Source organism: Typopeltis vanoorti, chromosome 15, assembly GCF_054136105.1.
Source record: "Typopeltis vanoorti isolate ZY-2024b chromosome 15, IOZ_Tvanoo_1.0, whole genome shotgun sequence".
NCBI classification, from domain to species: Eukaryota; Metazoa; Arthropoda; class Arachnida; order Uropygi; family Thelyphonidae; genus Typopeltis; species Typopeltis vanoorti.
Genome location: NC_143563.1, coordinates 104,002,110 through 104,030,000, shown reverse-complemented (window position 1 = coordinate 104,030,000; position 27,891 = coordinate 104,002,110). Strand labels below are relative to the sequence as shown.

General features: G+C 36.0%; 1 protein-coding gene across 5 annotated transcripts in view; it reads right to left on the bottom strand.

The window, feature by feature from the left end:
* The window catches only part of Gmer (GDP-L-fucose synthase-like protein), a 135,889-nt gene that overhangs the window by 75,571 nt on the left and 32,427 nt on the right, over positions 1 to 27,891 (bottom strand). For all 5 annotated transcript variants that reach the window (XM_090404896.1, XM_090404900.1, XM_090404899.1 and 2 more), the window contains exons 3-4: positions 18,928 to 19,042; positions 6,602 to 6,730 (exon numbers count right to left, since the gene is read on the bottom strand). In XM_090404896.1, the coding sequence (XP_090261022.1) occupies positions 6,602 to 6,730; positions 18,928 to 19,042 (244 nt within the window). The remainder of the gene's footprint in view (positions 1 to 6,601; positions 6,731 to 18,927; positions 19,043 to 27,891) is intronic.

Genomic DNA, 27,891 nt, shown 5'->3' with positions numbered 1-27,891 from the left:
TTTATACAGCATGACCTGTGCCCGCCATGAATTTTGTGAAAGTTCACTATGCTGACAGGTAACTTGAGATTTTCTTAAAAGCCTTTGGAGAAAATGCAGTTCAGAAGAACCTAGCAAAAGTCATTGAACAGAGTTGACAAGAGGGAGAAAGTCTGCTAGTAAGAGCATATGTATCCATTGCACATGGTAAGGATACAGTTCTTATGATGAGTGCCATACAGTAGAAAATGACAAGGCCAACCCTGCAGCTATATTTCTATCGGAAAGCAATTTCCAGCCCTGTGTTTATGTGGCCTTTTGTTATCAGAATAAGTGGTAGAATGAGTACCCAGCATTAGTCCATTAGAAGCACTCTCTCTCTCTCTCTCTCTCTCTGAGTGTGTGTAGAGAGAACAAGAGCAAGAGAAAATAATCACCCCCATGTTTTGATCTTCATACAAAGGTCATCGTCTGGAGTATACACATATATACAAAGAAACAAGCAATGTTACAACCTACATAGTATGCTAAAGTCATTAATTTGGTTGACCATTAGCACTACTGGCCCAATCTCTAGCGAAAAAAAAAAAACTTACTATATCAAAGAGTCTTGTTGTTTGTCTGGTTATAAATCATTAAGAGATAAATTAAGCTAGAGATTACTAGCAGATAAATTAGAACAAAACAGCATTAATGGTGCCAATAAGAGCTGAAATTATTGCTTAAAGTCCTAAAGTGAGGGTTGCTGGAGAACTTGAAAGAAGTTATGTGGGCTGAATGTGCCATGTATTCCTGGGAATTTTTATGCCATCATTATTGTTTAAATTAGGATGGTGATCAAAATTTCACAAACTTCTTTAAATTTGCATTCATATCAGGTTTTTGTATGATGTAATGAACAAGTACTCTTCCTATCAATTTGGTGTACAATGTTAAGAGCATGATTCAAAGCCTGCTTTACTAAAATTTTTAAATTTAAAAAATGATATATTATATTGGATTTTTTATTGGACCATGATTTTGATAAACATATACATAATCGTCGACAAAAAAGCTTCGCTAGATAGGTCTGGTTTTTTTAAGACGAGAAAGGTTATACTAACATTAAATGCTAAAACAAAAGAATGCAGTAATGACCTAAAAATCAGTTAAACAAATTGAAGAGCACGCATGACACCAACAGCATAAAGTGTGGAGAACTTAGTCATTGTTATTAAACCGCGTTTTATAATTTTTCACGTAATTGAGTTCTGCTAAACATAATGAATTTATTCAGTTTTTCCAAATGTCTTTTAATATTATACATTGGTTTCTAATGAGGTTGTCTCCTGTCTGGAGTACCACTGCAGCTTCTTTAAAGATTCTAGATCTGAAATCTTCTTCAATGTATGGCATGGAGCTGTTGTCCCAATTAATGGAATGGTTTGAAATTGAGAAATGATGTGCTAATCCTGAGGTGTCTGGAAAAAATCATGGTCCAATAAAAAATCCAATATACTGTATCATATTTAGTAAAAAAGGACCAAATATTAACTATCAAAATTGTTAAATTTAATCTGCCACCTGTGTTCTTTTTTATGGATTGGAATTGTGTGTCCAGTTTCACCAATATAAGGTAAGTTATGGGTGCAATGTATTTGGTACACAACAGGATGGGCCAGTTGAGAGAAAGATATTATTATTATTATTATTCATGACACCTCCAGGGAGGGTACCTACAGCTCTGTCTCCACCACTCATCAATCCACCAACTACATCAATGCCATCTACCGCCCACCATCACCATTATTATTTTTCACAGACAATCACAAACATCCATGCTCACGGCAGTATTCAAACCCACAGCCTTTTGGCTGGAGAGAACCACTCGGCCAACCAAATTCCTTGGAAGAGTTGAATACGCGTTTTAATTTTACAGGTGGTTTAAAAGTAGCATTAAAATTAACCTTATGTAATGGTGCAGAACTGTATTTTATCTGATATTATCTGGCAGCATTTTAGAAAGGCTAATCTATTAGTTGTTAGAAACCTTCAATTTCAGCTCGTAATAATGACGGGCCTTGTGTCCTATGGAATCTCTATGGATTATAATAAGTCTGGTGATAAAGCTTATATGTTGGCTATTCATAACTATTTTTTAAGGAAATTACAATATAGGGTAGACAACTGAATCTGTAGATCCCAGAGTTTAAAACCCTGAACTAAACTAAATGTATAGTTTGGATAAATACTCAACAACTTATGTATAGAAGAACTGAATCCCTACACATTCATCCATCTTATTTAAATTTTCCTGAAGAGACACTATGCTGAATCATGCCTGACAATCCCCAGTTTTGTATCATCTGCAAACAACTCAATATCTTTGAAACAGATTAACAATACAACTTCTATCAAGGTTAAACAGGTCACAGTACTGACAATGCTCTTCCTCTTGAACAGCATTCCTTGTGACTTTCTCCCTTGCTACATCATGTAGATGATATTTTAACTATTTGGAGTGGAAATAAGTCAGAGCACATTGCCTTCAACAAAAATTAATAATTTACATCCTTAGATCAAATTCACTTTAAAAAGAAAGAATCATATGAATTGCTTTCAACTTCTCTCTACAGCAAATCACGTTTTAAGGGTTATAATATTCCTATTTTATCTGCACATCATCTCAAAAATACAGAATTATAAACTCCTTGGTATCTAAACACATAAAATTTGCTCCTTTGAAATTTCTCTTTAACTGGAGGGAAACAAAACTAGCTATATCCAACAAATGTCTCTATTAAAATGCAATGAATTACACATAAAAAAATTGACAGTTCCCCTAAACATTCTCCAAGGAAAGAAGAAGAAATCAACAGAATTATCTTGTTCTTTATATTACAGGAATTTCTGAACATGTGGGAAATAATGAAGCAATTATATTCATTGCCACCTTCAAACCAGTCAACCAAATCAACAGTTTCTTATCATTTCCAAAAGAGAAACTGTCACCATTGCTTCTACCCCTGTTGTCTATTAAGTTCCATGTTCTCGCAATTTGTCTATTTTGGTCAAATGGGAAGATTAGTTAATTATTTTTTTAAGGATATTTGTCTATACATGTAAGACAAAATAACTTATAAACATAAAGATTAACAACAAATAAAGTATTAAACTTGAATGGTCAGATATTTTGACCTGAAAATTGCAGGACATCATCAATCATCAGGACTTGCATTAGGACAATGCAAGTGGTTAACATAGATAATATTATATTCTTTCAAAAAATAAATAAAATTAAAATTAAAGTAAAAAAAGAAAAGATGAAGATACAATACACACAACCTATTTTTTGCTCCAACCCCATGCTTCTACGACCTGCTGAAAATCCATAAGGAGGGTATACCTCTATATCCTATGAACCAGAAAAAAAAAAATGTGGGCAGAGTTATCGGCAACAGTGATTTACTATTGTTGCTGTTATTTCTTTCCAGCAATGGTCAAAGTTTGTAATTTATTTACTTTTATTTATTGTGTCCTTTCCAACAGTCGGCTTTCAAAGTTGGCTGATACAGCTTGGTTAAACATATGATGTACATAGAAGCATTCGAAGAGTCCAACTATAGTTTGCATTAAGTTGTGGTGCTAGGAGGCAAGAATACCATTTTACATTTGGGTTTAAATTGGTTAATGTTGAATGATGACAAGCACATTGTCAAGGAGAATTAAAATTTCACCAACTTACTAATACGTACCAATATATAAAGAGGTATTCAGGCTACTATGACAACACTATGGTTAAGTTTACGTTATTATTAATCATCTCATATCAACAATTTTATGCCAAATTAGTCTATTACTTGTCAGAACAACAATATACTGTTATATCTGACATTTTATTCTTGCAAGGCAGGTCTGAATAAGTCAATCACCTAGACCTTGGTCTTCCTCTGGATCTTTTTCTTGCCACCTTGGCATCAAACACCTGCTTACTAACTTTTCTTTCTCCTTTCTGTTTACGTGACCATATCATGCTCACGCATTCTTAAATGCATATGTCAAGTTCCTTCCTAATATCTTCATTTTTAATACGATTCTACCATTGATATCATCTGTGCAAGGCCCTAATTTTTCTCATAACTTAAAATTGGTTTGAATACTGTCTTGTATACTGCTAATTTAATGTTTTGGCTAATTTCTCTCTTATTCCATAAAAATTTATTCAACTAGCTCATCATACCATACCTTGCTTATTCTGTTTTCTATTTCCAAATACAATCAGAGCATTTGAACATTAAAAAAAATTACTTACTCTAACTCCATCTCCTTCAAAATTGCCACCTTCACTACAAAGTGTGCTTAAATAGGTGAAATATTTTACTTGTTCTATAGGCTCTCCACTGAGAATATTGCTGATGTTTTCTATATTCTTGCCTATTTTCATAGTTTTGGTCTTTTCATTGCATTTTCATGCAAATGTAAATTTATTACAGCTGTTATTCAATTTAGTTAGAGAATCCTGGAGACTTGCAATGGATGTGTTTAGGAGTACATCATCTGCATAAAGTAAAGTGCTAAGTTTGATATACTATCAGGTTTAATGCTGTTTTCTTTCATAATGCAATCAACGTAGATGATGAATAAGAGAGGAGATAATATGCATCCATGTCTTACCCCTGATTTTATATCAAACCATCTTCCTATACTTCCTTCAATTTTAACTGCTAACTTAAGTATAGACTATGTCCTGCTCTGTATAATGTTCCATTTACTCCATATCATTGTGATGTTGTTTATTTTTTTTAAAGATTTTTTTCTGGGCCTTGTTGTATGCTTTTTCGAGATCTACAAAACTTAATTATGGATCCTCGTTATATTCCTGTGATTTCTCAACTATTTGTTGTAAAGCCAAGATCTAATCCTGACAATCTCCATTTTGCCTGAACTCAGCTTATTCTTCTCTAAGATTTTCTTCCACGATTTTTCTCAGCCTCTTTTCAAGCATGCTTGCATAAAGCTTACCTGGAATACTTAGTAGAATATTCCTCTGTAATTCTTGCATTTGACTTTATTCACTTTTTTGAAGATAGGAACTATGATGGCTCTACTCTAATCAACTGGAATTCAACTTTCTGAGAATACTCCTCTGAATTATGTAGCATAGCCACTGCAAAACATTTATACCTTTTATTTTATTTCTGGTCAAATATCATATACTCCAACTGCCTTTTCCACATTTCAATTTATTCAAGGCTTTTCCCATCTCAAGTACTGAGGCAGAATATATAATAATCCTGTTGGCAATCTTCTTGAAGATTTTCTACTACTGTTCTGTCACTGTCTGTTTTGATTAACAGTTTTTCAAAGTAATTACTCCAAACATATAGGATATCCTTATCTTTAGTTTTCATGTCATCTTTATCATCTTTGATTTCTTTTACAGTATTCCATTTCTAAGCTTTTCAATAGCTTTCAAAACATTTTGCCACCTTTCTGGTATGTATCTTTTATATTCTTACCGAAATCATCACAAATCAAAATCAATCAAAAAAGCCGAGCTTTTTTTACATTTTTCTCTGTATTCTTTTAGGGCATCTGCTGATTTTTTTGCTAGGAATTTTCAGTATGCATTTGTCTTTTCCAGGGCTGCTTCTCTAACTTCTGTTCACCATGGTGTTCTGATTTTTCTATCTTAGCAGATAACTTCACCAACACCTTCCTTGATGAATCAATTAATGTTTTCTTCAGAGTCGCCACTGAGACTCCAAGGTTTGATTCTTAGTTTTGAAATGTTTCATTTTTTCTTCAATAATGTTTGCATACAATTTACAGTTTACCCATAAAACTGCTCAACTTTAATTCTTTCATTCTAAGAACATCAGTCCAACAGCCAAGACAACCCAATTTAGCCCACTAGGGAGCACCTTTAAGACTCTAGAACCGACTTCAGTTATTTTCTTCAGTCATATTTGTTCAGTGTTAGTGCCTGCATGCACATATCATTATTCTTATGTTCCTTGAAGATGGTAATGTAACATTGTAAAATATAGGAAGTATTAATTAAGGTTTTCAATTAATATTTTAGTATATGTTGGCTTTCCCTAAAATCTGACAGTTATTTTCAGATTTTGTAATGATACTCACTACATTACAGAATGTAACAGCGTCAACCAGTTCTCATTTGTTTTTGAAATGATTTTCATTGTTATAATGAAGTTCTCAATGTTGCATAATTATATTTTCTAGTTTCTAAACTGTTGATATAACAGTTTATATCAACTGATGATGTTGGTCCAATAACTCACAAAACTAGTAGAGTCTTTAGTACTAAATAAAGCAATTTTATTTTTCAAGTAATGTGGTCTGCATACTTGGCATTTAGATGTATAACTACAAAGCCACAGAAATTTAAGATAAAGTGTCCATGTCTTAAGTAATGCTAACTGAGGCTGCTAAAAAAGGTTATATTCTCATAAGCATTCATGTAAATTTTGAAAATTTTTATAATTTAACTTGTCAGATTGAGGCCTTTTAGGCTCTATATTCTAATATTATACAAAATACGTTTATCATTTCATAAATACAAAGTATTTATGAAAATAAAAAAATAAACAAGCTTCCCATAATAATATTTAATACTTACCATAGTTTCATCTATAGGATAAGTTGTTTTATCTGGAAAAATGCATGTTGAAAGGCAAGATACTACTTTTTCAACTCCATATTCTAAACTCATATGTAGAACATTATCATTGATGGAAATGTTATTTCTCTGAAAAGAAAAGTAATAGTAAATGTTTATGTTGAAAATGAACTTCAACATCAAGCAAAAATAAACATTGTAAATAAAAATAACTAAAAATATTTAAGACATGATATATAAAATTATTATATAAAATCTCATGCGAGTTTAAAGAAAAACAATTAAAACTAACAGAAATTAACCAAACATGAACAACAATAGTTATCAGTACAAATGTGATTAAAGCATTTAGAATTTTTATTTTTTTATTTTTACATAGAGTTTACACACAAATCAAGCTTACAGACTGGTTTAAAATACAAGTGTGCTCATTGAAATAGGAAATGATCACCAGCTCTATCACCCTAGAGTTGAACAGGATAAAAAACAAGTATTATGCAGAAAAGAAAGCAGGATAAGTTCAGCAACTCTCACATAGTGAAGTACTAACTAGAAAGTTAAACAAAAAAAATAATAAATAAATAAATTTACTGATTTAATGAACTAACGAATTTAGTGATTGCAATACATACTTCCAGCTTAATAATGATCCCATCAAAAGTTAGCTAAAAAAACTCAAGTTATTGGATAAAATAGCAAGATTTCTGTCTAACCTTCTCCGTCCCCTCATTAGCTACTCAGTTTCCTTGATAAAAAATTCCATAGAATTTCATACAAGAATAAAAGATATTAAACTGACAGATACAAACATGTTAGTAAGCTTTGACACTGTCCTGCCCTTCACAAAGAGAATAGAATTTTTAACCCAAAAATTTCCATCAGACATAGTGGAATTATTCAAGTTTGCAATTACATCAGGTTACTTCACATGGAAAGATAAAATATATAAACAAGAGGAAGGAACTGTAATGGGCTTACCCTTATCTAACCCAGCTAACTTTTTTTCTTGAACACTTAGTAGAAAGAATTTTTGCTCTTGACCCAAAACTAACAATCTCGCTGTGATACATTGATGACATCTTTGCAGTTTGAAATCACAGAGAACCAGCACTTTACTCATTTCTACAAAATAATCAACATCCTACATCCTCATATCAAGTTCACACTAGAAAAATAATCATCAAAAGGTATTTCCTTTCTTGATTACACATCCAGCATAAGCAAGATGGATCCATTTCCACTTTTGTCTACCATAAATCAACTTTTTCAGGTTGTTATATTCACAATACATCAGCTCACCATCCATCCATCTAAAAATATGGAATTATAAAATCTCTAGTATCCAGAGCACACAAAATTTGTTCTTCTGAATAATCTCTAACAAAAGAATTGGAAATCGTCACAGAAACAGCCTTACTAGATGGATATAATCCAATAATAATCTAAAAAATAATCAACCACTCTCCTACAGAGCAACCTAGACAAGAATCCTGCAGGACTCCAATACCATATATTAAAAGCATCTCTGAACATGTGGCAAGAATTATTAAAAAATATCAACTCATTGCTACCTATAAACCCACCAACCAAATTCATAACCTGTTACCTTCCCACAAAAGACAAACTCTCATCAATGATGCTACCTGGCATACACAAAGTACCATGTTCATGTAACTTATCTTACTATGGACAAATAGAAAGATCTGTAAATAAACATACCTCTGAATATAAAGACCACATCTGTCTTATCAAACCACAAATCTGGCCTTGACAATATGGAATTGAAAACGCAAACCACAGGATCCAATAGCAAAATGTTAAGCTGTTAAATAGATTCATATATAAACATGAACATTTGTATAAAGAAAGTGCTGAAGCCCTACTTCATAGACCTAATCTCGATAGTAATGACTGCCTCACTATTCCAAAATTTTGCAAATTGTTACCCTCAATTCCAATAAATAAATTCATCTCTTATATATTTTAATTAAATTTCAGCCCATTAGTTATAATCCATTAACCCATGACAATTTAAGCATGCACTCTACTGTTTTCTAATTCAATTCACTTTTTTTTTTTTTGATAATACAGGGTGGCTAAATTAATAATAACTTTCCCTCTTTGGAGGAATCTGTAGCTAAAACCAATAAACGGAATGAGACCAAATTTCATATCGAGACTTTTGAAGGCATGGGGAGATGATTTCCACGAAAAAAAAAAAGATTTAGTACCAAAAGTCGCTGATATGGGAAATTTTGGCACTGGCAGAGCTGAAAACAAGCAGATAATTACATTAAAGGCAGATAAAATGGAACAATAACATTTCGACGGTGTAAGCGACAGCCACGTCACTCATTCCAGCTGGATATGTGGGCGTTACAATAATAATAATAATAATAATTAAACTAAAACAACAACTTGCAAGAGACACAGAAATTAATGTAGTGATTGAACTCACAGAAATAATGTTTTATTCATCAGAATCAGGATCTCCTGTACCACATACACGATTTTCAATGTGCTGACCTTTCTTGTGTACAACAAATTGCATCCGGTGTGTCTCTCCTTGCACTGCTTTCCGTCCTCTGCCAGGTCTAACTCCTAGTGATCCAGTTTCTTCAAACTTCTTAATCATAGCTCTCAGTGCTACAGCTGACATAGGACCTGTATGCAGGTTATGAAGTGTTGTGTCAGAAAATATGCTGATTCTTGTTTCCGACCCAACAAACAGTAACGATTAGACCTAAGGATAAAGACATACTTATGCCTCCAGAGAAAGAGCTAAGAGAATAGTGTACATGTATTCACTCAGAAGTATGTCAAACCAACTGAGGTTGTTAATGTCAATTAATTTAAGAAATCTATATTTAAAGTTGATAATATCTGTGTAAGATTAGCAAAGGGAAATTATGTCTCAGTACTGAAATTGTTATTATTAGATGTACATAAGAGATCTATGTATTAGAACCATGTCAAAACAGTTCGGAGTTGCGGTGACCAATTGGCCGCAGCTATGAGCATGATGTAGCCATCGAGAGAGGGCGCTCGCATTTTGCAATATAAGGTCTAGCGCGAGATTCAAATCGCTCTCTTGTTTTCTGCCTGCATTCCCGTCCACGTCCTGGATAGCTACGGAAGCTTGCCGCCGGTGCCCAGCAACAATCTCCTGGTTGCTGTTGTACCGTGTCGAGTAAAGTCACCAAAGGAATGAAGTCAGAATTCCAGTAGAGAGCCGTTGGTAAGTTAAGCCAATGTAAAGTTAGTGAAGGGCAACCTTCGAAGATAGTGGAAGTAAGTTGCAGATGCCATGAAAGCATGTGGTGAGAAAATACGGAAGTGAAGTCAGCGAAGGGCAACCTTCGAAGACAGTGGAAGTAAGTCGCTGATGCCATGAAAACACGTGGTGAGAAAATACGGAAGTAAAGTCAGCAAAGGGCAACCTTCGAAGATAGTGGAAGTAAGTTGCAGATGCCATGAAAGCACGTGGTGAGAAAATACAGAAGTGAAGTCAGTGAAGGGCATCCTTTGAAGATAGTGGAAGTAAGTAGCTGATGCCATGAAATACGTGGTGAGGAAATACGGAAGTGAAAGCGTGGAGGGAAATCATGGAAACTCCATGAAAAGAAAAGGATGGTAATGTACAATTTTTCATACTCATTATAGAATTGTAATCGTAAAAGGAATAGGAGTCAAGGAATTAAAGAGCTCCACACATTAACTTATCCTAAAAGACTACTTGGACTGATTTGTCTGTGTCAAATAAGCTGGTGCCACTCTAAGTTTGTGCTGAGAAAGGAACCTAACCTTCGAACTGTTTGTCAGGAAGATACCATATGCCATAGTGTTAGATATTAGCCTGAATTTTAATTAAGTTGTGAAAGGATAGAGCTTGAGCAAAGAATAGAGTAGTTTTCCATGTTAAATTACAAGGTGGAATGCGTCTGACATGCTTTGTATAAAGATTGTATATAATTGTGCTTTGAAAACGAGCACTGAGCAACTATGTATGGAATAATTGAGTCTGAACATAATAATATAACAGAGATATAGGATTGGTAGATTTAAACTTAGGAATTGAAACTTTGGATATCTTAACCTATAGAAGTGGGGGGGGGGGGGGGTTCAGACTCTCTAGTATTGAAATTATTGTTTAAAGTGTATATAGCAAGTGTTCATAATAAATGTATTTCTTTAAGTCAAAGTTCATGAGTCTGTTGTTTCTGAGATTGAATTACTACTTATAAAATTACTACTTATAAAATAGTGAGATTACTACTTTAATCTATGTGACAGACAGTAATATGGGAACAGAGGTGGATGAATTGGAGGTTCTTAGGATATTGCAGAATCTCAATGTAAATACAGCTGTGGGATTAGATGTGATAGCTAGGGTTTTGCAGGAATCTGCAAGGGAACTGGCAATTCTTTTTACTAGGCTGTTTAATTTAAATCTCAGCTCTGGTAGAGTTGCGAGGGAGTGGAAAGAGGGCAAAATAATTCCTTTGCAACAAGGAAGGTTCTATGACTACAGTAGCAAATTATAGACTATTGGTAAAAAAGAAATCAATGATGGCTAGATAAAAATATGATACTGTATGAGGGTCCACATGGCTTTATGAAGGGTTTTTCATGCCTTAGTAATTTACTAACTTTTTATAATAGAGTAACAGCTAAGTTGCATAAAGGAAATGGCTACACGATTTAGCAAAGGCATTTGACAGAATACCACATGGAACTCTGTTATGCCAATGAGAACAAATGGGGATGGATATGACACTAGTTAAGTGGACAAGAGGGTGGCTGCTGGATAGATATCAAAAAGTGGTTATATGAAGGGGCAGAATCAACGAGAAAACAGGTGACTAGTGTGCCACAAGGTTCAGTGCTGAGACCATTGCTGTTTAATTTGTACATAAATGATATAGGAAATATTCAGTTGTTTGTTGATGATGCGAAATTAGAGTAACTGGCCCGGTGAACACACATGGATTACAATCATGAATATGCCCAAGCCATATAAACGGTCCTGAGCCCGGATAAAATGGGGGGGGGGGGTAAGCAATGGTGAGCTTACTACCTGTAAAAAATCTCATCAGGAATGCTTTGTGGGCAATGCCTACAAAGTGACCTACGGTCAGAAATGACCGAATGGGAAAACCAGGTAATGGTTAATCAAGGTGATATGGAGAGCTTGCAGTATGATTTAAATAGGCTGTCAGTATGGGCAAAAGTTAATGGGTATCAGTTTAATGTCAAGAAATGTAAAGTTATGCACTTTGGGATCAACAGACTATAAGCCATGTATCACATTAATGGTACTGTACTCCAGGAAACAGATGAAGCCAGAGATTCAGGGGTGGTGGTAGACAGAGAATTTAGAGCGGTGGTCGGCAATGTTTAGGCCCTCACGGACCACTAAACACAATTTTGAATCCTGCGGACCACTAACATGAATTTTTTTTTAAAAAGGTACAAACATGTATAAAATAATGATCATAAAAGTTGCATTTTATTAATATGAAATGCACTTGTTTAATTACAGCAAAATTATTAATGTGACACATGTTGCTGATCATTTGAAATAAGTTTATGGATTCTTGGCTCCAATGATATCACTGCAACACAGAGAGCCGTTTCTATTTCAAGACGACAGCAGTACTTGTTTATAATTACTGTAACAGATGAGAATGTCTTTTCACACAAATAGGTTGTTGCAAATGGAATCAAAATTTTGATGGCGTTTTCATTCAGCACTGGGTAGTCACTTTTTACAGAAGCCAAAAATGATGTCTTGATGAGAATGAGTGGAATTTAACTTTGAAACAGTTGTCGGATGATAGATCGATTAGGCTTTCTTTTTCTTTCATGCTCAAGTTGCTATCTTCAATTTTTGCAAAAAATGGATCCATGTCTGGGGTACTCTTCCTTTGGGTAAGAACGGCCAAAAGATTCTGCGAGTGACTGTAAGTGCTGTTGAACAATGGTTATTACTTGTTGGTTGACATCCTCTTCTTTCATATACTCATCAAGATTCAGGAACATTTGCAGATCTTCCTCAGCTAACCACATTTGCCACAGCAATATTTTCTTTTGAAATGCATCCATTTTACCTTGCAGCTTGAACATATCCGTAAGCTGTCCTTGCAAGGATGTGTTTAGCTCGTTTAACAGTGAAAAAATATCTACCAGGTATGCAAGCTTGGCTAGCCAATCATCGTCGGACAAGAGATCTAGGAATTTCGATTTATTTTGTTGCTGTAAAAATAACTTGACTTCTTGGTGCAAGTCGAACAATCAGGTTAGTATTTTGCCTCTCGACAGCCACCTCAGCGTGAAAGAGACGAGTATACTGAGAGCCCATTTCTTCACAAAGTGTCTCAAATATTTCAGAATTGAGCACTTTGTGCCGAATTTCGTTTACAATTTTAATTACATCAGAGTACTTCATGCCGTTCTGGAGACATTCTTTTCAGCGCAAGTTGCTCACAATGTAAAATATGAGTAAACAAGATATCTGGGTGTCCAACATCTTTCACTTTTTTTAACAATTCCTGAAAGATGCCCGGTCATGCTTGCGGCACCATCTGTGCATATCCCAACACATTTCTTCCATTCAATACCATGTCTCAGTAAATAACCATTAAGTGCATCGAAAATCTCGGAGCCGGTTGTTCTAGCCAGCAAGTTTAGCGAACAGAGGAGTTCTTCTTTTAGCTCTTCTCGACACTCAAACCTCACAAAACAAAGGAGAACTGCTTTTTTAGTTATGTCTGTTGATTCATTGAGTTGAATTGAATAAAGCGTTGAATTTTTCACCATTTCTATCACTTGATTTTCAATATGTTTGGCCATGTCTTCGATTCTGTGCTTCATAGTGTTAGCGGACACAGGAATCACTTTCAGTCTCTGGACAGCTTGTTTCTCCAAAATTCTTCACAGACTTGTAACAAGGAAGGCCTAATTAATTCTTCTCCAATTGTATACGGCACTAAATTGAATAATTGTTGTAATATATATGGTATGAAGGTTAGCAATAAAAAGACAAAGACAATGAAAATAGGCAGAATCATTGAAAATGTCAACTGCATTGTGAACGGAGAACCTGTGGAACAAGTAAAACATTTCAGCTACTTAGGCACGATTTTTAGTGAAGATGGTAAATGAAATATGGAAATAGACAACAGAATCAACAAAGCTGGTATGGTAGAAAGTCAATTGAATAAATTCATATGGAATAAGAGAGAAATTAGTCAGAACACTAAATTAGCTGTATACAAGACAGTGTTCAAACCAGTTACCAGTTTTAACTTATGGATCTGAGAGCTGGGTCAGAAGTAAAACACTTGACCAAAGACTAGAGACCGCAGATATGAGAGTCCTGAGAAAGATTAGAGGCATGAATAGATGGCATCAATGGCAATATCATATTAAAAACAAGGATATTAGGAAAGAACTTGACATTGTCAGCATCCAGGAATGCGTTAGCAGAGCTAATCTCAGATGGTATGGTCACTTAAACAGAATGGGCGAGGAAAGATTAGTAAAACAAGTGTTCTCTGCCAAGTTGGCAGGAAAACGACCCAGAGGAAGACCAAGATATAGGTGGATTGATACGATACAAAGTGCCTTAGACGATAGAAATATAAGATCTAATAATGTTCGAGTCTTGACAAGTAACAGACTGATTTGGAGAAAAATTGTAGCTAGGAAGTTAGTAATGATGTAAATTTTTCATGTAGTACTATCATATCCTGTACATCCCTTGAGGGTACATGGCAGGAATTTGATGATGATGATGATGATTGTATACAGCTTTTTACTTTTCGCGATTTGAAGTGCTATCAAATAAGAAGCCTTTACTAGGAACTTATCTTCAATATTCATTTTTGCTAATGAACTTATTTGCTTTTGCATACTTTCACGCGTATTTTGACTGCAAGTGCCTGGCGAGTTTCGAAGGTTTCATGGCATAATTGCATAAACTCTCAGAACACACGACACAAAGTGGCCGTGGATTCAACTCACTTCTGGGGTCTTGAATAAATCCAAACTTCAAATAGTCCCCATTATATTTTCTTGAAACCTTGAATTTTTTCTCCTCTCCACCTCCAGTTGTAATGTCCTTCCTGGTGGTGTCTGGCGGGAGCTGTGGAGGCTCTGATTCATTAATCGACTCATGGTTATGCGAAGTATTACCAAAGAAATGCAAAATGCTTGGTTGCTTTTTCTCTCTCATTGTGGGTTTATTTTATTTGAATCAAACCAAACAAACAAGAAATGACAGTTATCAAACTCAAGCACTTCAACACCATTAAATATCACACTGTGCACAGTTAAAATAAAAACATCACTGGTCACTTACCTAAGAAGAGTATTGTGAGGAATAAACACCAGTATAGTGTTGACAGACGACAATTCACTTCAACAAAATAAAACAATCGGACGAGATCGGCATTCATGGGGGGGGGGGGGGGGGTTTGATTGTTGTGATGATATACATGCGCCACTGAACCCTGGCGCATGCATACTAGCATTTGCAAGCTGGGCCACCAGTGGCCCGACAACAAAAGCACCCCCTAGACGAAAATTGTCAGCGATCCTGTGTCAGTGTCCAAATTTCTCCACAGACCACCAAAATTTTCCTGAGGACCATAGATTGGCAACTTCTGGTTTAGAGGACATATTGCTAAGGTAGCCCATAAGATTACTTGGCTACTGAAGAACACATTAACATGTAGAGATAAGGAAGTTGTTATTCCTCTTTATAAGACCTTGATATGCCCACTGGATTACTGTATTCTGTGGAAGTGGTGGAGAGGATTCAGAGGCAAGTGACCAAGATGGTGAGGGCCTATGGAATGTGCCATATGAGGATAGATTGATGGCATGTGGAATGCAAAAGTTGGTTGATAGGAAATTAGTTAAGAGGAGAGTTAAGAGTGGAATGGGTTGCCAGCATCATTTGTGTTTTGTCTGTTAATGGGTTCAAGGAGAGGTATGATAGATTGGGTCTCTCGTGACGAGTCTTCAGACTCCATGGCAGTGCCCGTATAATATAATAATAATATATGCATTATTCCAGTGTTTACATATGGAAGCAAGACATGGGCAACAACTAATAAAAAACAGGAAGACAAGTTGCATGTGGCCCAAAGAACCTTGGAGAGAAGAATGCTTCACAAAAGAAAAAATAAGGTTAGAATAAGAAATATTAGAATCAGAGAGATGGCCAGAGTAAAAGATATTGTGAAGTGTTTGTTGTAAAGCATGTAAATAGAGATGGTCTGGCCAATATCAGTAGATTGCCAGATGAAAGGTGGACAAAATTAACCACTGATTGGATAAAAAGAGAAGAAAAGATCGCCAAAGAACAAGATAGAGGGAGGATCTATAAAGGTTTGATATGATGTGGACAGTGGCTAGACATGCAGAACTCCAAAGTGGCTCGAGAAGAAGTGTAATTAGAGACACTTCATAATAAAAAACATTGTCCTACCACAGACACTATGCCATAGGAATGAAAACAAAACAGATTTATTGTATCACTAAACATAGTATCTAACTAAGCATATTTGTCCTAACATCCTTTTACAAATTTTCAGTTGCAGAAAATACGTCTAACAGCTGTTTATAATGAAGTCTGCATAAAATTTAGGTAAAACAAATTTCCTAAAGCAAACAAAGATGCATATGCATTTGTACATATTTTTTATGTATATAGAAAAAACACTATTTATTATTTGATAGCACAACTACTTTCATTTTCTTAGAAAACTTCATCAAGGTACATAACATGAAAAGAAAAATACAAAAATATACATTTCAAGATGAACTGTGTTCAATGATCACCCTTAATCCAAAATTCTTTTGTAGATCCAGGTCTAATCAATCCATTAAGTTAGAACAGTTATCAGTTAGCTTTGTATCTTCTTAGGTAGGGCTCCTGCTTATCTTTATGCTTGGATATAGGATTGAAAATTTACCTTGTATCCAATTGGAAGTCATGCCTTCTGGTCCCATGCTAAGGCAGTTAGAGACAACTTCTGCTCATCTGCACTTCCAATTTCACCTCTTTCATCCTGATGGCACCACTGTTACTTCACCCAAAGATAAAGCTGGCCTCCTAGTATCACTCTTTTCTTTAAATTCCTTCAGTGATGACCAAAAAAAATCGCCACCTACTACACCAGAATCCAAGAGCAATATATCTCCTATAGTTTGACAAAAATACATCAGAAAATAACTAAATAACTTGGACACAAAATGGTCTCCTGATCCTGATGATATCTCTCCATTTGTTCTCATTCATTGTACTCCAGATCTAACATCTGTCCTGTATTGTCTCTACAATCTCTGGCATTGAAGCCTGCCAAACAAACTGAAATTCTTTGGTCTACCTGTCACCCTCTGAAATGGGTTGCTAGCTTCCTCTCTCCGGGCTTCACTACCAATACAGAGGTACCGCAGGGCTCCGTCCTATCGCCTACCCTCTTTCTCAGGTACATAAACTACCCACTCTCAATCACCAGTAATTGCATCCACAGTTTTGCAGACAGTAGTACTCTCCATTCATCGTACTCATTTGACAAGCCATGGAGTGCACAGATATCCCAATCTTCAAGACTAATCTAAAACTAGTGCTGTGCTTGAATGGGGCAAGGACAATCTGGTCATGTTCAATGTTACCTAAACACAGTCTCTTTTCTTGCAAAAGGAATCTCAGCCCACATTCCCTTACCCTCAGTAATACACAACTCACCAGACAAAATCAGATCTCTCTGCTTGGACTAACATTCACCTCCAGCCTCTGCTAGCACAAGCACATCCCATCTCAACAACAGCTTCCTCAGCATCTAAAAAACCAGGCATTCTCTTTTCTTCAAGATGCTATTTTATACCCAACCAACTCTTAACTATATACAAACTCCAAATCTACTCATGCTTAGAATACTGCTCACATGATTAGGGTGGAGTACCTAAAACTTCTCTGAAAATTCTTGATGTCCAGAGGGTTGGCGATTCAGCTCATAGATGATCCCTCTCTCTTACAGATTACCTTCAATCTTTATCTCACAGATGTAATGTTTTTGGTCTATTCTACAGTACTTCAGTGGTCATTTCTCCACTGAACTGGCAAACATTATTCCTCCACTTTTTGTTGCACCTTTTACTGTGCAATTGCAGATGAACCAAACCTGCTTTTCTTCTTCCTCTGTCATTCCATCTACCTTCATCATCTGTAACAGCCTACTGCAAGAAGCATTTTCAACCACTCAGTATTAAAAAAAAATGGTAGAGGAGCAGGGGGATACACTTCTGTCTGACTCCTCACATGGCACTGATATGTTTATAGTTATTCCTTTGACCTTCTGTGTAAGGGATGCAATATTAAAAATAAATAAATAAATAAAAAATATATAATTTCTTGTCAGTATTCTTATTCTTGCAGAATCTAAAGCACAACTGGAAAAAAAAATAAAAATTTTAAATGAAGAAGTGCAAAACGTTTGGAATGAAAATCAATTTAAGTAAAACTAAAATAATGAAAATAGGAAGAGATGAGGAAAATTTTTTTAATAAACTTAGAAAAAGAGAAAGACTGATAAAGAAATCAGCAGTAATAAAAAGAGAAGAAAAGTAATTATGTTAGAGGAAAAACCTTCTTCATTCCCATTCAGAACAGTTAGGCAAGAATGTTATGACCAAGAAGCTAACTGTAAAAGAACTTGAGCTAGTTTTCAATCACATTGAGCATGCTAAGGAAATTTTGTTTGATGCTGATCTTGATATGGAACGAAGCTTCGAAGTCCACAGAAATCTTGGTAAAGTGATAGCCAGCTATCGCAAATTGCATGATAAGATGAAAAAAGTCGAGCATTATTCCAACATCTTTACTTAATTTTTTTTTTTTTTTTTGTGTAAAAAAGTAGCTGAAATCAAATGTTTAGACATCAAATAAAAATTTAAGCAATTGATCTGATAATTTTATCCTTTAATATAGCTTATAAATTTTTTTTTTCAAATTTACACTAACTGATGGATGAATTATAATTATTCCTATTGTTTATTGTATTCGCTTAGCATACATTAATTGATGGATTAATTAATCATGTTAAGCAAGGTTTTCCTGTATATATATATATATTCAAACAATCTTATACAGGATAAATGATGCAAAAAACATCACTTATTCTAATTATTATAAATTATAATAATTATTATTCTACTTATTATAAATTTAAATATGCATAATATTTTTACCCAGGAACTTCTAATTTAAATGCAATGAAAAGCAAGTAAATTTCATTGAATAATAAAAAAATTACCAAGAAATCTAAATTGTATTTTAGATTCCTAAATAAACCTCCCACCATTGCTGCTAAATGGATTACATGTGTTGGATGATGTTTATTAAAGAGAGCCCTAGTCTGTTCAGTATTCCTGAAATAGATTAAAAAACATTTGATTTAAATAACTGTCACAAATTATTTCATGAAAAACAGAAATATAAGAGTTCATACTATTGTAGTATTGACAGATAACAGATGAATTTCGAAGAAAAAAATTGTTGCTAGGCAATTAGTAACGATCTAATTTTTTTTATGTAGTACTATCCTAATATGTTTAAGTTAAGGGATATTACATCCCATATCGTTTCTTAGCCGAATAAGAAACTCAAAGAGTTTCATGCTGAATATAGTAGAAACTATATAAAGTTCGGCGATTCCAAGTGTAAGCAAATACCTGGATACTGCAGCACCTGACCCTAAAGGTAGTGCAAGCTGAGGCAACTCACGTCTAAGGTGGAGCAAGCTCCGATCACTATTCTTGATATTTACCCATAATGTGAACTTAGCTCCTAGGAGCTGTATTTCTGTTCAACATTATGAGAGAAGGTCACTACCCAGACCGGTTTTGACTTTTATTGAGTAGGTAGTGACCTTCTCTCATAATGTTGAACAGAAATGCAGCTCCTGGGAGCTAAGTTCACATTATGGGTAAATATCAAGAATAGTGATCGGAGCTTGCTCCACCTTAGACATGAGTTGCCTCAGCTTGCACTACCTTTAGGATCAGTTGCTGCAATATCCAGGTATTTGCTTACGCTTGGAATCGCCGAACTTTATATAGTTTCTACTATATTCGGCATGAAACTCTTTGAGTTTCTTATTCGGCTAAGAAACGATATGGGATGTAATATCCCTTAACTTAAACAAGTTATATGTCGCCGAATTCAAGCCTCTGGCTCTTCATATATCTAATAATTTATTAGGACACCTCTCGGCAATACTCATAGAAGGGCTGTAAGTTCTGTTCGCTACAAACTTGATATTTTAACTAGGTCTACCTACTCACTGATGAGACCTCAATAAAGGTCGAAACCGGTCTGGGTATGAGACCTTCTCTCATAATGTTGAACAGAAATACAGCTCCTGGGAGCTAAGTTCACATTATGGGTAAATATCAAGAATAGTGATCGGAGCTTGCTCCACCTTAGACATGAGTTGCCTCAGCTTGCACTACCTTTAGGGTCAGATGCTGCAGTATCCAGGTATTTGCTTGCGCTCTGAATCGCCGAACTTTATATAGTTTCTAATATATTTGGCATGATACTCTTTGAGTTTCTTATTCGGCTAAGAAACGATATGGGATGTAATATCCTTTAACTTAAACAAGTTATATGTCGCTGAATTGAAGCCTTTGGCTCTTCATATATCTAATAACTATCCTAATATCCTGTATACCCTCTGAGGGTACATATCAGGAATTTGATGATGAATTATTTCATGAAAATCATGTTATATGTTTTATAACAATTAGCAATAACTCAAAACAGGTAATCTCTATTGGATCTAGGATATATTACATATATTATATGGAGTCACCAGGAGATTCCATTCAACCACTTACCACAATAGATTTCACTGAGCCATTAACATTGATCATATTGTACCTAAAATTGACTCTCTCTCTCTCTCATAGCTCCCAGGCAGAATGTTTCACTATAAAGAAAAACTCTTCATTCCTCTTTTTTTGCTGAGATCTCATAACTTGACTAACTTTGCATCTCCATATCATTGCATCATATTTCTGCTTATTCACCATGCTTTGCAGATTTGTTTCCCTTAATCCTCCCTGATCTCACCGAATAACTAGAAACCTCCGAACAACAGGGACACATTAAAGGGATGACACCTCCCAGTAATGTGAGTGAGAAGTTTAATGAGTGTGTGTGTGTGTGGGGGGGGGGAGACGACTGCCAACATCCCTATGTATTTCTTACATATCAAAAACCACATAGTATTAGATGCTTTAAAATATAAAATAAAATAAAAATAATAATAAACTTTATTATAAGATTACCTATTAAGCCAAAAACATTAACAGAACTAATATGATATGCATTACATTCAGAGAGAAAACAAATCACTTGCAAAAATTTATATCTGAACTATGAGAGGAGAAAAGAAAACAGAAGAGAAGATGAGGGGAGCAGTAAGATCAGGATCTACAGTACTGCCAGAAGCAACTCCTACCAGCACTCTCCTTCTTGTCTTGTGTGAAATCAACTGTTTTTTTGGGGGGGAGGGGGGGGGATTGAGACAGTCTTCCTGTGCCAAAGCCTCTATTCCCAGAGGCTACAGAAAACAGTACATCCCATGCTGGAGCAAGGAAGCTGAGGAACGTTTAGCCAAATATGAAGAAACTGAACTGCTGCAAAGAAGCTCATAGCAATGCTTGTCAAAAACAGAAAGGATGGATGGATCTCAACCCTTACATGAACTTGACTTCACAAAAACTAGCCGAAAAAACTGGTCTTGTCTTGTGTGAAATCAACTGCTTTTTTTTGGGGAGGGAGGGGGGATTGAGACAGTCTTCCTGTGCCAAAGCCTCTATTCCCAGAGGCTACAGAAAACAGTACATCCCATGCTGGAGCAAGGAAGCTGAGGAACTTTTAGCCAAATATGAAGAAACTGAAGACTGAACTGCTGCAAAGAAGCTCATAGCAATGCTTGTCAAAAACAGAAAGGATGGATGGATCTCAACCTTACATGAACTTGACTTCACGAAAACTAGCCGAAAAAACTGGTCACTTCTGAGAAAATTAGGTGGGGCAGAACCAACAACATATAAACCACCAGAGATAACTCCAGGCCAAATGGCTAATCATTTACTGAAAACCTCCAAGATACGTCCCAGCTCTACAAGGAAAGTAACCATGCAATCTACCATCAGAAAAAAACCTGTAGATGGGTCCCAAGCTTCCTGAACTTGTACGCCAAGTATCTTTGGGAGAGGTACAGGAAGCCAAAACCCACCAAGAATGGCAAGACTGAAGGAGTGGATCGTCTCCTCCCAGAGTTTCTCAAACATCTCAGCCAATGAGGTCAAACATGGCTGGCTGCCCTGTTCTCAAAAATTATAACAACTGGAGAATGACCAAAACTATGGCAGGAAACCAAAATAATACCTGTGCCCAAACCGGGGAAAGATCCAAATAATGTCAAGAATCTATGACCTATCTCCTTGATTTGCTCAACCTTTAAGCTCTTTGAAAGAATTCTCCTTAAAAGAATTTCACCACTCATTGAAAGAGCACTCCTGATTGACCAATCTTCAGGCTGAAAAGTTGTTGTGACCAGGTCCTGGCAACACAAGCAGGCTTCCAGAAGAAACTTAAACCCGGAGTCACTTTCATTGACCTAACATCAGCTTATGACAGTCTGGATCAGGGGCCTCCTCATAAAGCTAGCAATATTATAAGGTGCCAAAAACTTTCCAGCTTTTCAAATCCATTCTCTCGAACAGAAAGATCCAGGTCGATATTTGTGGAAAAAAGAGCAGGCCAGGATCCCTCCACATTCCACAGGGCTCTGTTAGCCCCTTTACTCTTCAACATCTACATGTCCGACATACCACATACCAGCTCGAGCAAATACATATGCACCGACCTAGCAATCCTACATGTCTACCTCCTTTGCCAACCTAGAAACAACCTTGAACACAAACCTCCTAGAAGAGTACTTCATGCAGTGCTACCTGAAGCCAAATTCAACAAAAACTGTGTTAGATTTGGCCTAAACAATGCAGAGGCAAATTGACACCCCAACCTTTCTCTCTGCAGGAAGATGGTAGAACATGAGCCTCACCCGAAATACCTCGGAGTGAGTCTAGACAGAAGCCTAACCTATAAAAGGTACACCACCAACCTGTTCAACAAAATTAAAATGAGAAATATCATTTCAAGGCTTGCTGGAACAACCTGGGATTGTGGGGCAGAAGTCCTAAGGTAGTCTGCACTAGCCCTTGCATTCTCTGCAGCAGAATACTGTGCCCCCATCTGGGAAAAAAGTGCATACACAAAAATCATAGATACCCAGCTAAACTCTACCATGTGCACAATTCGTGGGTTACTGAGAAGCACTCCTCTCCCCTGGCTGCCTGTCCTATCCAACATTGCTCCGCCCAATATACAAAGAAGACAAGCCTTGATTAAAGAATTTAATAAAGTAATGAGCAACCCGCTCCTGACCCTGCATTGGAGTCTCAAAAATCCACCTAGTCTTCACCCAAAATCAAGGAATCCTTTCTGGTCCATGTATGAATTCTCTACAACTGCCTTACCATCAACATTTGACACGTGGAGAGAACACTGGTCCAACATCTCCCAACAAATAGCTTCCTGGTTGAAGATCCCTGTGCTCTGCACCCTGGTTTTGCTCTTCCTAAGAAGATTTGGTCATCTGTCAACAGGATCAGAACTAACCAGGGCAGATGTGGCTACCTACTACATATATACAAATGGAAACTGTCAGACCCCCCTTATTGTGACTGTTCTCCTATAGCCCAGATTATCATTCATACTGTAAACGACTGACCAAGGCATCCACATGATGGATGAGGCCCTGGATTGGCTTTCTGGACTAGACAATGACCTATAATTGCAGCGTATTCTTTTTTGCCATAAGAATAAATAAATAAAAACTGCTTTTTGGAATAATTAATTTTTATGGTAAAAATTTATTACATGATGAATTCTAAGTAGCATCCTTACAGCATAATGAATGACTCTGGATTAGAGATAGTTAGTTGTTGAAAGTTTTTCACTTGGTTATGATATAAATTAAAGATACCAAGAAATTATATACTTGGTTTAATCCTTTATTCAAGTGCAAGCAAACAGAGTTTGCACCTGAAGTATCTCCAGGACTGGGGCAACTCGTGGTAAAGATGGTATGACTTCACATCACTTGCCTAAGTATCCCATAATGCAAAGCACATCTCCTTGCAGACATGTATAATGTTATGCATTATGGGAAGGGTCACAATCCAGACTGGTTTTGACCTTTATTGCAGTCTCATCAGTGGGAGCCGGACCCAGAGGTGATACCAAGGTTGAAATAATGCAGAAGTCATATTTTTATATACGAGTTGCCAAAAGGTGGCACCTTTTTGATTACAGAATTAAAAAAAGAATCAATTCCTTCCATATTCCCTGACCATCTCTTCAGAAGGACTTCAGAAATGCCATCACCATACCTTACATCCGTGCCATATCAGAAAAAATAGCCAGGTCGTTAACCTCCATACAGCGTTTAAGCCCCACTGTAAACTTACTACCTTTATCGGTTCCACCAAAGAGCAGCTCCCACCTCTCTCTCTCTCAGTGCCTGGAGTATATAGAGTACCTTGTTCCTGTAAGCTGGCTTACTTCTGACAGACAGGCAGATCAGCAATAATTCGGTTAGAACACAAGTCATACATCTGCAACCATGATTATGATCAATATGGCCTTGCAGACCATGTTTTGGATACAACCCACATGAAAAAAACCACCATGCTCCACCATAGTAAATTCAAAAAAGAAAGACTGTTTTTTGAATCTGCATCTGCACACAGGAATCAACCTAATTTAAACAAATATGGATACGTTAATTATCAGAGATCCCTCTTTACATTCAAGGCCATTTGCAAACGTCCTAGAGGACACACCACCTAGATACGACTTTAGTTTCACTCACTTGTTTTACTTATCATTGTATTGTATTTGTGTATGTTGTTACAAAAAGTTATTTGCAATCCCCGAAGGTGTCTGTGACTGAGACGAAATATTGGAAGCATTAAAATTAGTTTTAATCCTTTCTCACTGCTGATAATATTCCATTAAACCTCCAACATGAACAAATGCATTACTTCAACCTTGGTATCACCTCATCTCTGGGTCTGGCTCCCACTGATGAGACCACAATAAAGGTCGAAACCGGTCCGGTTAGTGACCCTTCTCATTATGCATGTCTGCAAGGAGATGTGCTTTGCATTATGGGATGCTAAGGCAAGTGGTGTGAAGTCATACCATCTTTACCACGAGTTGCCACAGTCCTGAAGATACTTCAGGTGCAAACTTTGTTTCCTTACACTTGGATAAAGGATTAAACAAAGTATATAATTTCTTGGTATCTATAAATCTTTAATTTATAGCATAATGAATGACTATTTTATCAGAACCAATCTTTTACCTATTTTAATTTTTAAATGTAGGGGGAGGAGGAAAGCATACCATTAAAATTTTATCTTGGATACTCTACCAAGAATTAAAAATGGAGCAAATTTTGGTTCATTTGTATTAGTATTATTTCTGAAAAACATTGAAAATGGTGAAAGTTTTCAAAGTTGGAGTAAAATCTTTTCCCCCTCATTAATTTAGAAAGAGGACCTCTTGGTCTCCAATCTATTACCTAATACCATACCTCCCTATATCTAACTAATAGGCTTCTCTCATCAGGGCAAGAGTATAAAAATGAAAGTACGCACACCATGTGTCTAAATATTTAAAATTAAATCAAGCTAACAAACTATTAAATAAAATAAGTTCCATATCCTACCTTCACAAATATATCTTTATAAGAAACAAAAATTTAAAAACATGTAAAGTGTGTCAGTTTGAATGTATTAATCATATCACTCTTTTTTTCAGATCTGCTAAGCTCAGCAAAGCACATTCCCTTAACCTTTCTCTGTATTTGCCATTCCAGAGTTCTGGAGTGGTCAGTCCTAAAGCAAAAAATTAATTAAGAAAAAAAAAATTAAAAATTAAGAAAAATACAAACTTTGAAATATTCTGAAACATGAGCTTCATGTGATGACCAATTTGCAAGATTATAAATGAATAAAAGCTAAGCTTTATTTTTAAAGGCACTACTTTTTTTCTTTTTTAATGCTAGATATTAATCAGAGTTCTGCTGGTTTGAGAGTAAGAAGTAGAAGAGAACAAGATTAGATAAGATCCTCTTCATTCACTTCTAACACTGCCACTCCATATCCCTCTACAAATAAAGGACAGCAACACTAATAAAATGATCACTGAATAGCTCAACTACATCAACTGCATTGGTCACCGAGTCCCATCTCCATCAAGCAAAGTAATCTGTCCACAATCACTTTTCCTTCTACTCATCATGTAGCATGGCAAGTAGAAGTAAAAACTCCTTTGGAATCTCCCATCACTTTCCTAGCCCTCATGCAATTGTTCTCCACCTCTTTGTCTTCCATAATCTCTTTTTCACCTAGTCATCTACTTGACTCCAAATCACTATCTTCTTCACTTATGGTAATAAAATCTGCCTTTGTTATCAACAATTTTCCTCGAGTATCTCCTATGGACTACTGACCTCTCTTCCTTCAAATTCTTTCATTTGTTGTACTGCTGCAAAATGGTTTCTAATTCTATGATAGTTGCCTGCCTTACAATTCTATGTAAATTCCTTCTACCTTTATGCCTATTTATCCTTCAAGTCAGGACTACATGGTCAATCTCACCAACTTAAAGCAAGTATGACATCTCAGTCTTGCATTCCTCTCCACAACATGCTGCCTAAAACAGCTGTCCCTTGAGAAATCCTAAAACTTCACTCCCTCAGGCCCCTCCCCTAACACCTGCAGGGTCCAGGGTACAAATGGAAGCATGCATACCATGTGTCTAAATATTTAAACATTACTCAAGTTAACAAACTACAGGAATACCTTGTATAGCACGGTTTTGAACAACGCGGGTTTTGGTCTAACACGGTTTTTATTATTACATACACTAACATTGTCAACACTGACCGGCGACTCCCAGGCGCCGCAAGTGACAGTCGAGAGCCACATACATGCAGTAGTTATTCAATTGGCTCTCACGTAGACACATTCTTTCCCCACGGCATTTTATTATTTACGTTAATATTAGTATTTAATATTTTTTTATCATTTAAGTATGAGTGAAAAGAGACAAAACAAAGAAGACACTGTTGGAGTAACAAAAAAATGCAAGTGGTTGACATTAGAGAAGAAACTTGAAATTATAAAATGTCACGAGAATGGTGCTTCGTTTGCTAAAATAGCACGTGAGAATTCAATGAATGAGTCATCTGTACAAACAATTATTCAGAGCAAAGAAAAGACCAAACAACATGGAACGAGCACCGCTTCTTATATGTCAAAAGTGATCACGAGAAATCGATCGTCTACGATGGAAAATATGGAATGCCTTCTAATGATCTTGATTAAACATTGTAATCAGAAAAAGATTCCTTTGAGTCAAATGATAATCCAGGCAAAAGCAACAAGTTTATATGACAAAATAAAAGAAAATGAAAGCGAAAATGAAGGAGGTACAACCAGCGAAACTTTTATAGCAAGTTGCGGGTGGTTCTGCAGTTTCAAAAAGCGAATGGGACTCCATAACGTAAGAATTCAAGGTGAAAGTGCAAGTGCTGACACTGAAACTGCAGAATTATTTCCCAAAGAATTGAAGGAGCTTATTGAGAAGGAAGGCTACACAGATGATCAAATTTTTAACGCAGAAGAGACTGGCTTGTTCTGGAAAAGAACGCCATCGTGCACATTTCTAGCAGAGAAGGAAAAAACACAAGCTAGGTATAAAGTGTCAAAAGACCGATTGACACTTTTACTAGGAGGTAATGCATCAGGTGATTTAAAATTGAAGCCACTGCTAGTGTACAGAGCGGAAAACCCAAGAGCTCTTAAGGGCTTTACAAAGAACAACTTACCTGTTCACTGCCGTTCTAATAAAAAAGCGTGGGTGACTTGTTCAATTTTCGAAGACTGGTTTAAAACTTGTTTTTGCCCTGAAGTTAAAAGCTATTGTAAAAATAATTCCTTTTAAAAATTTTCTTTTATTAGACAATGCGCCAGGCCATCCAACTCTATTGACTGACTTAGATGAAAATGTCGAGATTCATTTTATCCCTCCAAACACAACACCAATTCTGCAGCCGATAGATCAAGGC